At 43.6% G+C, this 17,108-nt stretch overlaps 1 protein-coding gene across 1 annotated transcript in view; it reads left to right on the plus strand.

The window, feature by feature from the left end:
• Positions 1-17,108, plus strand: part of cdh22 (cadherin 22) — a 75,697-nt gene that overhangs the window by 46,110 nt on the left and 12,479 nt on the right. Inside the window, exons 8-9 of the mRNA XM_028405674.1 lie at positions 1,624-1,745; positions 16,583-16,700. Of these exons, the coding sequence (XP_028261475.1) occupies positions 1,624-1,745; positions 16,583-16,700 (240 nt within the window). The remainder of the gene's footprint in view (positions 1-1,623; positions 1,746-16,582; positions 16,701-17,108) is intronic.

A 17,108-nucleotide genomic window follows, 5' to 3' on the forward strand; every position in this document is an offset into this window, starting at 1 on the left:
AGTGTTCAGAGATTTACAATGTTGAACGATGAGAACCTTCATCATAACCATTACATCGGCTTCAACAAGTCATTTCTGTGGATTTTGAGGGAAATACAGGAGAATGTTTGTCAAACTTTTTTCTTATAAACTCCAAACAAAAAACTTTTGACAGCATTTATAGTTAACTGAATACGAAGCACCAGCCTGGGTTACTAAACAGTTAGTCAGTTTGCATATACACTGTAAATGCATCAGTAATAGAAGCACTCATTCCCTTAATTATCCTTAATTATCAGCCATATTTGCGTAATTACAATCATTTAAATTCATTCAGCGCGGCGCTTTTAACTGTGAGGATTTATGTGTATTTTTTTTTAGCACCACAGGGTACTTGTCGACGGCTACATGTTGTTCTGTTTTCTGATGGGTGCCACTTAAACGTCTGAACTGGGTGGCGACAGCTGCGTACGCTGATTTATGCGTAAGCTGTGTGCTCTAATTAACCAGGATATCCAGACCGACACTCCAAGCAACCAGATCACTGCTTTAACACCCAGATACTGCTCGCTCTCTCTCTCACACACACTCGCACTCACAGACACGCCAGGGGCCTCGGGCTCCCTTCTGTACTGTACATAGTGTTTTATGAGCCAAATGGAAACTCCATCAGACATTATCATATGATTAAGAATGGGAATTAAGATTCAAGGAGAAGTCGAGCTAATTTGAAGTGGGTTTTGATTGTGCTAATTATATAATCTCCTCCACTCCCACGTTTACATTGCTGCCCATTAAAAAAAAAAAAAAAAAAAAAAAAAAAAAAACGTCTTCAGAGTGCATTTTGGGTGTTTTATCTGCTTGGAAACTGCGTGAGAAATGAAACTTTCTGTCAAAAGCATTTATTTGTCATTATTGCGGCGCTCGCACACTCAGACTATTAAACAGCTATATACAGCAGCGTCATTATGGGATAGTGAGGACCTGGAGACAAAAATGGAATCTTTGCTGCCACTTTATGTCACTCAGTGGTGCCAAAAAGTGTTATTCAGGTAATGGCTGCAATTTCAGGAGGCATTAGATTAAAACCCTTTCAGACACAACACCAAGCAGACTGCCCACCTTCCTCTCTGCTTGTCTGTCTCAAGCAAACCAAAAGCCGATGAGGAGCACGCTAAGAGTGTCTTACACCTTGTCTACACCAGGCTCTTATGGAGAGAAAAAAAAATCAGCATGTCAGCAGCAGCTGCAGTCCTCTGTCAAAGTCCACACGGGTGCATTGAGCTAAAGTGCTGCTGTGCGTTTGGTTGAATTTTTGGCAGCCAAATACACAATCCCTGTAGTTACAGGCAGGCCTGAGGATAATAGGCCTGAAATGTAAAAATGTGCTTTGGGTTGCAGTAAAGTGTGTAAAGTGCATTGTGGGCCATTATGGAGCCTGTACAGGCAGCTTTATTGGCTAAAGTAAAAGCATATCTGTGGGTTGATGAGTGAAAGTGATGACTGCAACCTTTTATCAGAACCTCGACCACCGCTCTGCTCTGCTCTGCTCTGCTCTGCTCTGCTCTGTTAGTAATGTGTCATTGCAAATGAAGCTGGAGTCTCACTCTGTTTTTTTTTTTTTTTTTTTGTGTCCACCTGTAGATAACCACACCATGGCGTCCCACTCAGCAGTCAGCATCCGCATTCTGGACGTAAACGACAATCCTCCTGAGCTGGCCACACCGTACGAAGCCTCCGTCTGTGAAGATGTCAAACCCGGCCAGGTAAGAGTGCTCCCTGTATTTCATTTACAAAAAATGAATTGTCAAGCCAGAGGATTCAAGTGTAGCGCTGATATCTTCACAGACAGCTCTCTATATCATCATATTAAAAAAGTGATCTGCCTCAGCGCCACAAAGAAACACATCACCAATAATAACACACGACCCACACAAGGGGCAACACGGCCATGTGTACAAAACTCGTGTGAAGGGAAGTGGCTGTGCTCAGGAACCACAGCAGATTTACATAAAGCGAGTAAACGACTGTGCATGGAACATTTGAATATAAACAGCAGCACTGTACTTCTTATTTTAAGCTTTTATGACTGTGTGTTCTCCCTGCAGTGTGTGTGTGTGTGCTAATGCAGCATTGCCTGTTGAACTGTGATCTGCTCACATTGTCACATCGTTGACAAAGTGGTTTGTGCTGCATGTCTTATCTTAGCCGCATGCTGCTGTTGTAGGATGTTTTTCCCACTATAAGGAGAATATGTAGTTAGCTCTCATATTATTTTCTCTGCAGTGTTAATTGTATTATTACTTTTACATAATTATGTGTCGTAACGCCACGAGCTATGACAGTACATGATGCTAATGTAGTGACCATCAGCTGTACACTGCGTTTCTGGATGCATTGTGGGATACATTGAGTGCACTATACAGGGTTTAATGATGGTCACTACACATGGAGGAATACTAGATAGTGCTACAGTATCAGTACACAGCCTGTGTATTCTAGGTTTTATCCCATTGTGTGGGTGTTTGTCCTCCTTTATATGCCTCATTCTTTCCATATTTTAAATTTGAGCTTTTCTTATTTCACACTATGATCCACCTGACACCTGATACCACGGGCAATATATAACTCAGCTCCGGGGCAGAGGCACAGTTTCCCCCAGAGTGCCTGTGTCAGAAGCAGAGATGGATGCAGACTAAACCTTAGCTTAGCATGAATATTTTGCAGATTTTAATTTCAGATATCTGTCTGTGACAGGAAAGAAAGTATAAGAATTGATGAAGTGATTGAATGTGAGTGGAGTTTAGAGGACTGTTTATTTAATACAGGCTGTAGATGATACTGATGATGTGACATTGATCATTATAAAAAGTGTTTTCACCGCTTTATCATTACGATTTTTAGTCATATTTGAGCAGTGTGTTGCAAGTTGTTCCACTGCAGGGAGCAGCCTGTGTGTAGTAACAACTTATTTTTTTTTTTTTAACATTTTGAAATTTAATAATCCCATCAGGGAAATTGCTTAAGGCTGCCCAGCAAAGAGTGTCACACAGAGGACACACAACAATGACTAGGGAGGAGTTGGGATTGAACCACCAACCTTCTGGTTATCGGACAACCCTGCTCTACCACTGAGCCGCTGCTGCCCACCAAACAACACAGAAAACACTTAAATAGAGCTGAATACATTCAGTATTCCCCTAAATGGCAAACAGGTGAGGAACAGCAGGTGTAACTACAGAAGGAAGCTGCAGACAAAGTTTCTTTAAAGTGCATTTTAAGCCAGCACCGATCAAACAGTGGGAGCCTGTTTGAGACAAAAGGCGCTGCTGTGGTTATTTTCACTCCAATGAGAGGCCAGGTCTTTCCACCGATCAGCATTAAAAATGGACAAAGTCATTAGGGTGTTTTATTCACCTTACATAGCTAACAGGCCCTGGGCTGCCTTAGACCCAATTATCATGTGCAGAGCAAAGGAATAATTAAAACAGCAGCAAGGCTTTAAAGTGGGGCCTCCATGCTGGAAGCTGCATTTACATGTGTAATGAGGCTCAGGCCTCTCCTCCCCTTGATCCTCAGACTTTTAACCACTTATAGCCCCCATGTGCCTGTGTGCAGCGCCGTCAGTCTAAACTGTTGTCTGGTCTGATCTCCCCCCCCCCGCTCCCACCTCGCTCCCGCTCCCATCTGTGAGAGCCCACATTAACCTTCAGCTCCTAATCACACAGAGATGATTAGTCTTCCAGCAAAAAAAAAAGGATCATTGCTGGCTCCCAGCATTGTGAAGAAAATGTTTTTAATGTTCTCATTAGAGGGGAAATATTTCACACTGTAATCACATACAGCAGAATATGACATTACTATCTCTACCTGTCTCCCTACACATGTACCGGTCCATCCATCCATGACTGTCTGCCTTCAGTCCTGACACATGACAGCAACATCTGCTCATTTTTATTAATTTCTTGATTTTTCCATCTCTTTCTCTCTCTCTCTCTCTTGGAGCTGTCTGACTTGGCTGCTGAGATTGGATGAAAATGCTGCACCCTCGGGTCACAGGCTTTCTAACACTCATTCTCGGCCTCAGGGTAACCAGCAGGGAGGGAGGGAGGGAGGGGGAAAGCGAGGGAGGGAGGTGTTGCAGTCCTCCCAGTTTCACAGATAATATATATCAAAAGGTGCTTTTTGTGTAGCTGCCGAAGAACATTTCAGTCTCAGCATGGTAAAACATCTGACTAATTAGCTGTGGTGGTAGCTAGTTAGCAGCACTGACCCTACTAGTGGCCATATGAATAGAATTCAAAGAATCACTATTAGTCTCCAAAGACCCAAATTCATTTTGTTTTTTGCCCCTGCCAATAATTCTTCTTAATATAGTTAATATAGTGTCAATACATCTAAAATGTGTAAGATATATTAAGATTTTGTCCTGTTAATTAAGACCAGACCGGCTGTTTATTTGGATTGGCCCACATTTAGAGCCGGCCCCCAGAGGCGGCAGGTGGAACTGCAGTTTCTAAACATGGGCTTCCTGTTTGAGACCTGGTTGCTGCTTGTTAGAAAAACACATCATTCAATGTTGAACAATGACTGAATGAACCCAGCGTCTGCAGATGTGGAGCAGAAGAGTTACACAGTGAATCTCCTTGATGGATCAATGAATATTTTCAGCTGCAAAACTAAATCAGGTTTCATATTGCATGATCCCATTCTGTGTTTAAAGGTAGGGTAGGAGATTTTGAAAACTCAGTGAGAGTCAGCCAGATTTTGAAAGTAAACACACGCCCCTTTCTCTCGGAGCTCACCCCGAAGCCACGCCTCCAATCACATGGACGCGCATTACCTGAAGACGAGCTGCAGTCTGTGACTTCGGCCATCATGCACGTACCTCTCTGGTGCGCGCAGAGCAGGAAGAGAGTGACAACCAGCCAATACTCCGCGCAGGGTCCCCCCGGAGGATTGGCTGATGTTTTTAGTGTTTTATAGCTTCCACAGATGATTCATATTCTTTGTTTTAAAGCGAAACTGCCAAACTAATCGGTTGCTATCGGATTGTAAAGAGAAGTTACACTAATTCAACAAAAAGTGCATCAGAATGAAATCTCCTACCCTACCTTTAAGGGGCATCAATACATGTGTCATACCTTCATCCATCAGTATATGGGAGGCTTACAGTGAAGGCAGCACATCCATAGAGACTAACTGTGGAAATATCACATCGATGTTTGTCTGCATAGGTAGAACAGACATGTGAAGAACAGCTCAGTGTGGAAGGATTTGTTTCTTTTTCTTTATAATATAAATGTCTACAGTATAAAAGTCACAGCGTTCTGTTGAAGCAAACTGGTGTTAGCTGATATGTCAAGTCACTTTGATGTATACTGCTTCCCAAGATGCACTTATTTATTCAGTAAAATCAGCTGCCAGAGGAGGAGCCGGAGGTGTCAGCATCAGCCGACAGATGTTTGAGTGTAAAATGAGCTTCAGTTTTGTTCCAGCTCCCCAGAATGTTGTTAATCAATTTGGAAACTTGGACAGACCTGTGGCTCTCAGAAAATAGGCGTAATTAAGTCCATTTTTCTTTTACCTGGAACACGGAGACATCAAAAAAAACACTGGCGTGCTGCCCTCCTCTGCCTGATGCAGTGTTCCTGTGGACTCAGAGCACGTGCTCTGTCCCCACTTCATCTGGCCTGAAATCAGATCGGGTGATTGTCGCTTTTGTTCGGCCTGTTTTAGCTCATTTAAAAGCCGGCTTCACACAGAGAATTAATTACAGCCCACATAACACCTGTTATTTTTCAGTTGAAGTTACATCAAATCGCCGTGCAAAACTTTTCGCTCCTTTTCTTTGGTTGCCAGTGCAGAACCCAGTCCCTTATAGGACAGTAGCTGCATCACATGATTGATAGCAGGGATTGATTGTGGCTAATTAGAAGTAAACAGTCATTCATTTCATACCTGAGTCACTGGGTCAAGCTGTCGTCTCTGCTCTTGTTGTTTACCACCAATCAAACCATAATACCCACCCGCTGCTGCACAGACACATGCTACAGTGAGAGAGAGAGAGGAGCGAGCATGCACACACCCACACACACACACACACTCTACACACACACACAGCCTTCCCTGTCACTCTCTTAATGTGTCAGATCAACCCCCGGTTTACTAAGCTAATGAGCAGCGTTCCATTGTCTCCTGGTGTGCGCTGCGTTATCGCCCGGTCTCGTTCATGGACTGTCAGCTCCCTGGCTCAGGTCGAGCTTTTTTTTTTTTTTTTTTTGGTGGAACCACAGAGAAAATCAGATTAACCTAAGCCTTTTAACTGCGGTTGGGTTTGATCCCATTTGAGAGTTGGCAACACAGCCTATTTTGTTTGTGTTTAGAGGGAGAATGCAGGGGGAAGGCGGGGGGGGGTTGCTGAGAAGTGAATGAAACAGGTTGACACAGGCTAAGCAGCTTTTGCTCGGGGACACAGTTCAAGCCTGGGCCATGACACAAACTGTTAAGTGGCTTCTCACCTTAGATTTGCTTCTTTTGGGGTTTTTATGCAGTTTGATGTTTAGAGATTAACAAAACAAAATGAGTAACACAGCGCAGCTATAAATGAGGGAAAGGGAAGGGAGACGAGGCACAGATTGGATTCACACTTCTATCATGTGCAACACATGTGCGCCAGCGTGCCAGAGAGAAACACGTTCTTTAATCCATTTCTGTAGAATCAGTTCCAGACCCATCTGCACAGTAAACACACTGAGATACTGTATTTTTAAAATATAATATCAATTCACAACAAAGGTATGGGGTGAAAACTCTGCCATGCTGCCGTCAGGAAGGTGACATACTTTAGCTTCTTCATAATGTAAATCCTGCATTGTCGTGTTTTTTTTCCACCTATTCAAAGCCGAGCGGTGAATGATTAAAAAATGCAGCCTATATTCACAGCACGGTGACATTTGTTATTGACGAATCTGCTAAACGAGCCGAGGAATGTGCTGTAACATGATCAGTAGAGAAACACGCTGCTGGTTTTTAGAGGTGAGAATAGACTCTGAGTATACAGTGACACAAGGTCAAGACACACATTACACAGACAAATTAGATTTGTATCTTCTCCTATTATATTCTCCTTTGAATACACATTCAGCGTGATTTCTGAAAACGTCCTTTTGAGTCTGTACCTTTCCACATGATTCCTCGTTCTGATCATTCTTTGTTCCATCGTGTCTCTTTGCTGTAGGAGAACAAGGTCCACAGAACAAGAACAAGGTCCACAGATGGAATGTTTTATTTCTAAAATAACTTATTATTATCATCACCTTCGCCCGGCCCGAGCAGTCACTCACCACAAATCCCCACTTCGCAGTGAGGTGGTTATGTGTAAGTTCATATATGTGCATAAGTACCGTATTTTCCAGACTATAAGTCACACCAGAATATAAGTCGTACCAGCCAAAAAAAGGACACAAGCTCCCAGTTACAGACTTTGGATTTTCTGTACAGTCAGGTTCCTGAAATAAATGTAGTGAAACGTGCGTGTTTGTTCGCTGTCAGTAATAAACACAATGTGGTGCATATCCTGTTGCCGACCATGAGAGGCGGGCCTACGTACATCACTACTCCTTCTCTTAACTTAAGTGGTGCGGCTGCAGGGCATTGAGAGTGAGACACACGCATTTCAACAAGTCCTCACAAGAAATTAAATGATCAGCTTCACCACACAGAAATTCCTCTAAACATCCTGTATATGAGTAAAATGCAGACTACTGTGCGCTCATATAGCTGTCTGGAATTATCCGACCTGTCGACCAATCAGAGAGTAGAATTCCTTGTTGCCAGGTGAGGTCTGAGGCTCAGCTGCAAGCAAGCGTTCCATGAACGTGTGCGTCACCTATGCTCGGAATGCAAAGTGTGGACAAGCTGGAGGTGGAGGAGAACCGTCAGGAGAGGGACAGAACAGCTACCATGATATCTGTAATGGGACGTCAGGACACACGGATAACTAATTATATATTATAATATGTAAGTTGCACCTGAGTATAAGTTGCATACCCAGCCAAAGGATGAAAAAAAGTGCGACTTATAGTCCAGAAAATACGGTGGTCAGTTGCCGTAATCTAAAGTGTGCAGACATGATGGCTCCAGTGGAGGTCTGACTGGGAGCGAGTTCTCCTCTCATGTGTACAGAGATTCAGAAAACAGAGACCCCATGATTTTGCCTTAGGCTGCATATTCTCTACAACACACACACACTCTTACATTTGTATGCTTTCGAGGTCTCTTCCCTCACCCTTAACCTTCACACTCACACTAATGTTGGGGTAACAGCTCTACCCTAACCTTCCTGTTCCACCATCAATAATTCCACCATTTGCCCCAAAGCTATTTGAATGGTTTTAAAATCACGTTTTTTGAAATGTGTGCTTTAGTTTTAGGATACAAACACACAGAAAAAGCTCCCAAAAATCATAGAAAAACACCCAAGGTCTGCCTGACCTCTGTGTAATGAAACGTACTGCATTAAAACATGTTGCTGTTCCTGTTGGGAGCACAACCTCAATTTCTCTGTGCTTAAAACAGAACGTTCACGTTCTCCTGTTCATTCTACGTTTTAATAGAATCACATATTCATTTAAAAAAAAAAAACTGTTTAACTGTCAACTGCTTTCAAGGTTTGAGTCCTAAGGAATAAATCCTGCTGTTTCGGTTATTGCTGGATCACAGTATGATGTAAAATCTATACAAATATGAAATTTGATGTAAGTCACTTACATAAACAAAACCAGCAGTGCAGCAAATTTGGAGCCATACAGACGACCGGTTAAACGCCTTTAATGTTCTGTTGGTGTGTTCCAGTCTAGCTACGCGCTTAATCAGACAAATCTGAGCTTTGTGCTGTTTGTAATTACGGCGTTGTAAGATTTAAAATCCTGTCTTGATTTCTGCCGTTCTGGATCCTCGTCCTAATTTCCCCGATCAGCTGCACCTCACTGAATGACACAATCTTCGCTTCTCAGGCCGTCCCTCGCCCACCTCCTGGTATTTATCTGACTGAATGCAGAGGGACAGATATCATATAGTGTGTGTGTGGAAAGCCAAATACTAAGTATGGCCCCGGGGGTAACGGAGGCCTGTCAGCTCCGCCGAGCCGCCTCACAGCCGGCTGAGTGGGTCACTGCGACAGATCACCTCAGTTTGGCCGCAGCACCGCCAACCTCCAACCTCCAACCCCCGGTTTGAAACGGCTAAATGTTAAGCCCGCCTGAAACCACTCACATCTCATACATGTGAGTGCGTCGCTTACTCACCTCATCATACAGAGAGGATACTAAACAAACACACACAGGCGCACGTTAGACGCACAGAGAAGAAGCGAACCAACACAGGCGAGGAAAAAAAGCCAGACGGACTCACAGTTTCGCCAGACAGTATCTCATGAGTAGGAGACGGAGTGAGTCATCTGTTCCACTCACCAAATGCCTCTTCCTTTTGTCTCTCCAATGGTAATGTTGAACACAGCAGAGTAGACACATGAAACATTCACAGTTGTCTGCAGTGTTTTTTAAGGTTAAGTCGATGTTTACAGCAGCTGAATGTCCGGGTGCACCCAATGGAACTTTTTAACATGCACTTCAATGGAGGCTCCTCCTAAAGGATGTTTGTCCCAAAACAACCCAGTCCTGGTTTGTTTGGAGGCCCGACTTCTTTTAATGTGAGTGTCCACTGGATTTAATTCATATTTAGCCAGACGAGCTCCACTTATGCTAAGATTTTGAAATGACTCCGACGGCATAATCAACTCATAACAGTGTGACTAGGCCCTCCTTTATAGCCTGGTGTGGGTCTGCAGTGCCTCCACCTGCACCACCTAACACACAGGAACCAAAAAACATGACCTGCTTACCGGCAGGCGGACAGAGCTATCGCAGCTTGAAGGTGGAGTTAGCCAGCAGCTAGCTATACGATAGCAATATGTGATGATTGTAACTCTCTGAGAGCCAGTGAGTGAACAGATGATTTATGGCTTGTTATCTAGTGTTCATCACACTGATCTGCTTATTTTTTCTGCACGTTTGTATTTAATTAGTCATTGTTGGCTTAAAAACAAGCACACAAAAACAGTGATGATGCCGGTTCACCTCCTTTGACTTCTTTGAAGTTGGTGGATGTGTTTAATTCCCACATGGCAGCACCTTTAACTGAGATATTCTGGCCTCACAGAGAGCTCAGGTGGAGTCACGTCCTCCATCTTTATATGCAGTCTGCAGCTTTTATTCCCATTATAATCTTTTGTCACTGCTGCCCCTTAAAACTATGAAAGCTGCCATTCCAGCACCCCCCCAAATAGGAATCAAGTTCAGAGCAATGCATGGAGACACTTTAATTCCAGGAGGATTCTTTTCAGCACTCAAAATAATCGATGCATTGAGAAGCAGATCTCTGACGCTTACAGTGCACTCACAGGCTGCGGGGATGAAGAAGCTCTCCGAGCTGTGTTTTCCTTTGTTTATTTATTCATTCATTACCTCCCGCTGCAGATGGTGAAATGGTTGATTTGTGCTGTGAAGGAGAAAGCCGCCTCCCTCACACAACCTTCACCTCTCAGACGCCTCTAATGCAGATGGGCCGTACTTTTGGGAAAGTCTCCCCTTCCAGCTTTCCAGAGATGTAAGAGATTTAAGGGGGTCAGGAAAGGGGACTGCTGGATAGAAATCTAATTAGGTGATTGTGCTTGAGGGAGCTTCACTAGATGCTCGATAAACTCCCACACACTCGCCATCCTCCTCCTCCTCCTCCTCCTCTGTCTCCGTCTTCGGTCTCTCCCTCCCTCGGCGCTCGGTTCGCGCTCACCCTGAGATGCTGCCTGAGAGTCCCCCTGCTGAGGGCACAGTCACAGACAGCAGATCCTGGCTCGCTTACTACGTCTTCATACTCTTCAAAGATTCAACTTGATGATAAAGTCATAGTTTCTTCTCTGTCCTTTACTTCTTTTACCTTCAGACTGAAATAAACCTGACAGCGCTTCAGAGAGTGATGAGGAGAACACATCAGCCCTGTTCTGGTGTACAGCACATTCTTCTGTTCGTGGATCACTGTGGATGACTGGATGTGTGATTGTTTCTGCTTCATGTCATTGCATCGGTGTGTGTGTGTGACAGCTTTGAGGAGCTCATTTCTTTGAAGGAATGTGCAGCTTGTTTAGCCTCTGCTCTTCATCTTGTTTCCCGAACAGACTCAGCGTTTAGGTGCACCGTTCGCTGCACGTTTGTTTTCAGCCTTAAACAGAACAGAATCTGTCAGCAGTGGACAATGTTTTGGTGCTTCTTAGTTTGGTTGTGAATATATATGTGATTGTTCCTGTTGGGGTATCACCATGGAAGCCAAGAATGAAGTTAGCAGCAGAGCATGCTGCTGACTGCACTCGTAGGTACCTGAAGAACGGGAAATGTTTTTACTTCCTCCGAGAGCTACAACGATTACGGGCAAAATGCCTCGACAACTAATTTAGTACTCGATGACTCGTTGAGTCATTAGGGATGATTCTCTTGTGGCGTAGTGGGATGATCAGCGTTTTGGGCGCAAGAGGTCTGGGGGTTTGAGATGCGGGTGAGCCGTTTACACACACACAGACACTCTCACTCTCTTTTGGCAGCGTCCTAAAGCAGGTATCCACCTGCTGCCAGATGCAGCCGTATTTATGGAAAAACTATGACATTTACGTGTGATCCTTGAGTACTCGAGTAATCGCAAAAAATAATCGGCGAGTATCAAAAATACTCGTTTGTTGCAGCCCTACTTCCTCCTAACTCAGACTCCAACAGTGTCATTCCAGCATCTGCAGGCTAATGCACAGATGATGCTCCAAAAAGACCAAAAAGTTTGGCCAATCAGATCGGAGTATTCAACCCATCATCAGTACTAGCATCTTGCTATTATCAGAAGAGCCTCTACAGTCTGCTGGGGCCTAAGGCAAACATTCACAGGGGGACCACTCAGCCATGTCCATCACAATGACGTTATGAATAATCTGACATCAAGAAACATTTTCATTTTTTTTTAATGTCATTTTTAATGCACAACACTTGTGCTGGTGTTGGTGTAGTGAGTGGGGTCAGGAGGACGGAGGCCCCCGTTGCTGTGGTTTACAGTGTGCCAGTCCTTAGAAGCCCCTGACTGGCCTGCGGCACCGAGCCTGCATTGCCTGCTGGGAAGCGGTGCCTCTGTGCACTATAGCAGGGAACACACACACACACTCAAATGGACAAACAGATGAAGTGTGTGTATGATTGCTCATTTTCTACATAAGCTGCTGCAATGAAATGCACAAGGCTGCCCCACACTTGAAGACACTGTAGTAATTTGGATTTGATATGTCAGGTTGTATTTTTTGTGATCACCTTTGTTGATATTCAGGCAATAATTCCTTCTCGATGGCCGTGCTCCTGTGTTTCTCGAGTGCAGTAAGGAAGGAGCGTGTGATTCACCCTGAAATCACGCCGTAGCATTTCGTAATTACAAAGTAAGCCATATTATCCCGAGCAGCTTCCCTGAGCCGCCAGTATGACTAAGCCTGTTCTGCGTCTGTGATGCAACGTCAGTGCTTATAGGAGCCGTTTATTGTGAAGAGTACGATTTTTGGCCCGGAAGTGTGCTCGGCAGCATCTTAGTCACAGTAATGCACAGTCGCCCCTCCGGCTTCATAATTCAGAGTGCTGTAAATGAGGCCGTCTCACAGACACAAGCTTAAACAAAAAAATAAACAATCACACAAAGAAGCAGATGTCTTTATGTATAGAAGGACAGGTGGGGGGGTGTATCTGCTGAATTATTGTTTGAATAATCCATTTTTTAGATGCATGATGAATGAAGGACGTAGTTTTTCTGGAGAGACGGCGAATGAACGAGAGATGCACGGGAAAAGATAAATGTAAAGGACGAGGAATCAGAGGAGCAGTGATGGATAGACCAACAGAGAGCTTCAATCCTGTAAACAAAGCAGTTCCTAAGTATGCTGCACCTGAAAGAAGAAGAGGCCCTGACTGTGGCAGAGTAATGGTTTGATGTATTTGCCTCCATCTTATCTGATACTGCGAGCCATTGTGAGGCCAGACAGAGAGAATTACAAGCACTGAACAGCCTTCTTTAATCATTCTGAGAAATGCCTCGCTTAATAGTAGATCTGGGGGTTGTTTGTCATCTGTGTCTCCGCTGAGTTTGAACAGCGCCTCTGAGCAGATATGAGGGGACACACTGCGAGATAAAAACCTGTCTGTCTCTGCAGCAAATAGAGCACTTATTGCTATTTGCAGAAACAAACTGACTTCCAAAGCCGAGATCAGTCTGGTGGTTTTCTCAGCACTATTCAGAACGCTCTGTATATACTCATGTTTTTATGTTTTTTTTTTATGCTGAAAAATGTTTTTACTTCCTTATTCTCTTATATTTCCTTCTGATGCAACTCACTGAAGAGTGTTGGTCTTCTAAGGAATGTAGAGTTCTTTACAAAAACAGATCTTTTCCCCAAACTCTTAATCAGATTCTAATAAAGCTGACTGTGTTTACAGCGCTGACTGTGTGTGACTGTGGACCGACTCCCAGAGCAGAACAAGGAAGAAGGTGAAGCAGAAAGTTTGTGCCATGAGTTGTGTTTGTCACTAAAAACAGTCACGCCTAAAATGTGAAGTTTAAATATGATTAAAAAAAAGGAAGGTGTCATAGAAAGGGAAGAGTTTCTGTACCAGGCAGTAAACATGTTTGTTTGTGCTGTTAACCCTTTAAAGCCATTAAACGCTGTACTAAAAAAATACTTATAATGCATATCAAATTAAACAGGAGAAACTCTACTACAAGCACATGTAGGTCATATTTACACACATCAAACATAACTCCAACACCATGCAAATCAATTATCAATCATCAAAATAAAACTCTGATATCAAAGTTGATAGCTAGCTCGAGTCACACAAACAAACGAGGTGTCATATGAAAGCTGAGACTTTCACAAATGACACTGTTATGTTTGTCTTGCTATATTATGAATATTTGGTGCATTAGAATATAATATATACATTGAGGTCTATGGGTTGGACTCAGCTACTAGAGGCCACAGAGGGAACTGCAGTTTTGACACTTTTCCCTGTACTTCCTGGTTTTTACCCATGATTCTGATTCTGTGTGCTCCTTGTCTGTTTTCCCATCCTGGTTTCTTGTTTTTTTCCCAGCTCTCTGTCTGTTTGTTTCTTTTATTTGTATTCTATTTCTTCCAGTGAACCCGTGCTCCCTCCCTTTCCTGGTGGAGCGCTAGATAAAAAGATGGTTTCCACTCAGCCACCACGTGCAGCCCATAACTTAGCACCAGCACTGGAAGCCTGTCAGAATCCACTAAGAAGCACTTGCAGAGCTGTTTAAATTTTATCTTCTTTGTTTAATGAGTTCACAAATCTTGGAGTAAAAGGTTACTTTTATATTCTGGACTGTTTCTTGACTTTGGGCCATTGCCAGGCAGCAGAAACGACGGAAATGTTATGAACAGCTGCAGACTGAGGATGTTACTGTGAATGCAGTTCAGTCTCATTCATGTTGCACCACAGACGTCTGTGAGTTTATTTAAACAACAGTGATCTGATCTGACTAGTTGTTGCTGCTCATCAGGCTGGAAGAGGTTCTACGACGAACCAAGACCGACTGTGTACAAATGGAGGAAATCCATTCATTCATGTGGACAAACCAGAGGGCTGCTGGGAAAATATTTCGAGGATAGATGAGAGCAGAACACGATTATTTGGCTTTACAGTGGGGAAATCAATCCGGCTAGAGCGGGATTCGGGCTGTATCTGGATATATCCGGATAGATCTCGATCCACCTCTCTGAGGAGCTGGATTGGCTCAAATGTGGCTCAGGTCTGAACGCAAATGCAGCTAGCGAATCCCGCTAGCGACGTTCACAGGGACAGTGTCCGGGTTGTGTACAAATGCTGTATGTAAACAATCGCCAAACTACGACAGCTTTGCCCTGAGTTTATTTTCCACAGGGCTACAAAGGAATAAACTGCTTTTTGAACCGAAAAAAATGAAAGAACTAGCAACACGGGACAAAAAACTAAAAACGCATGTACACACGGTTCTACCGCAGCCTGAATGGACTCTGTATATTACGAGGCGCCACCTGGCGGTTTGGAGGACAACAAACAACCCAGATTGAGTGTGGACACGCGTGTGTGTCATAGCCAGATTTGAAAATAGGTCTGAACGTATCCAGCTTAAAGGCTATCTGGATTCAATCCTACTCTAGCTGGACTGACGTTCTCCAGTGTGAAAGGGGCCTAAAGAAGCCTGATGTTTGGAGAAAGGAAGACCCTGTATAAACTGTCCTAGCTATAAATCATAGTGGTGGTAGTAGCATGGTTTTGTGCATCTGACCATTGATGGAACAATGAATCTGTCCAGGAACAGTCAGACTTCTGTCTGTGAGCTCAACACAAAGCGGGTAAAGCAGCAAAACAACAACTACACAAAAGAAAAAAAAAGGTAATGTTCGTTCATGTGAGGGAGCACCCCGAACATCTGCGACTGTAGCTGTAATATTAGATCATTTCCTCGAATCAAAGACAAAGTGAAATGTTTGTTTTGTTGCAGTCTCTTTTTCTACTCTCAGGACTTGCTGGCTGATGTTTTGGGTCATATTTCTGCAGAAACGTAGACTCATGCTGCTCTCCTGATTGTCTACTCTTCTGTTACCACATCTGTACTGTAGAAATGGCAACATTAAAAAAGTAAATACATTTAAGCAAATCTTACATTCACACTGCATCCGGCGCTCTCTGCAGCTTTTATTTTCCTCAGCTACACCGAATCTTTTTCTTTCTATTGCGAGCGTGCAGTAAACAAAGGTGAAGGAAATCACAATAATAAGAATGTGGGCTGGCGTGATGTGTGCTGGCGGAGGGAACAGAGGCGACGGATGTGATGTGAAAATATCATTTATCAGCTTGTGGTTTGATGCTGGCTGCAGAGTAATAGAATGAGAGGAGGATGAATTGTCACTGAGAGCCTCGTGTTAAGGTGGAAAGATCTCCGGGGGCTGTTTGATGTCTGCTCAGCCCACGGTGAATCCTATCTCACCTTATTGTGTGCACACAGAGTTCTCGAAATTGGATCACAGTAGATTTTTATCTCCGAATGCGGATCACTATTATTGCATTAAGTATGAGAACTACATCCTGGCCTATTGTCTGTCTTCCTCTCTGTGAGTTTCAGAGCAAATATGGCAGCCTCACAGAAAACCTTGTGTTCAGACGGAGCTTTCTAGTCTAGGCTTTTTTGTGGTCGTTTTGCATTTCTAACATTAGGACAGGTTTTCATATTGGTGTGTCAACTTTGTGGAGAAAGAAGTTTTTATCTCTTTGTGACTGTGGCCCCTTTGAACTCCTCTTCCTGCTGCATCCGAGCACGCTCGCTCGCTCGCTCCACCTCACCCCCCTCTGTCTTTAGGAGAAGAGAGGCATTTGAAATGCAAAGTGCTTTTTATATTCATTTTCCTGTTCCCATTGAGGAGATCTGAGAAGACGATCTAACCTCTGCTTCCTTTTCTTTTTTCCTCCAGTTAATTCACACCATCAGCGTGGTGGACAGAGACGAGCAGCATCCTGGACATCGCTTCTTCTTCACCCTGGCCCCTGAAGCCTCCAACAATCGACACTTCACCCTGTGGGATGTCAAAGGTGAGAGGGCAACCGATCCTGCTGGGATTATGGGTGAAAAGGTGTATTAAATGAGAAGTTCGCTGGTGACAGCATCAGCGTAATTGCATTTTGAGTCGATGATGGTGAAAGCAGGAGTCCAGCGAGACGTGTGATTTCTTTGGGTGTAGGCGTTTTTTCATCATGATGGTCCAGAAACGTATCAATAATTTGAGTAACTCCATCATCTGATTCAGGTGGCAGATGGGTGATGCTTATAAGACAACTGAGACAGTTCATCGCAAAAGATTTTTTTTTAAAAAATAAAATCTCCAGAGACTAGGTTTGCTTTTTAATCAGGCAGCTTTTTTTTAATATTTTTGGATAAACACCACCTGTTCTGCTTTTTTCCTTGACTGTATAAACACTTCTAGCCTTTCCTTTCTGCAT

The sequence above is a fragment of the Parambassis ranga genome, chromosome 5, assembly GCF_900634625.1.
Source record: "Parambassis ranga chromosome 5, fParRan2.1, whole genome shotgun sequence".
Classification (NCBI taxonomy): domain Eukaryota; kingdom Metazoa; phylum Chordata; class Actinopteri; family Ambassidae; genus Parambassis; species Parambassis ranga.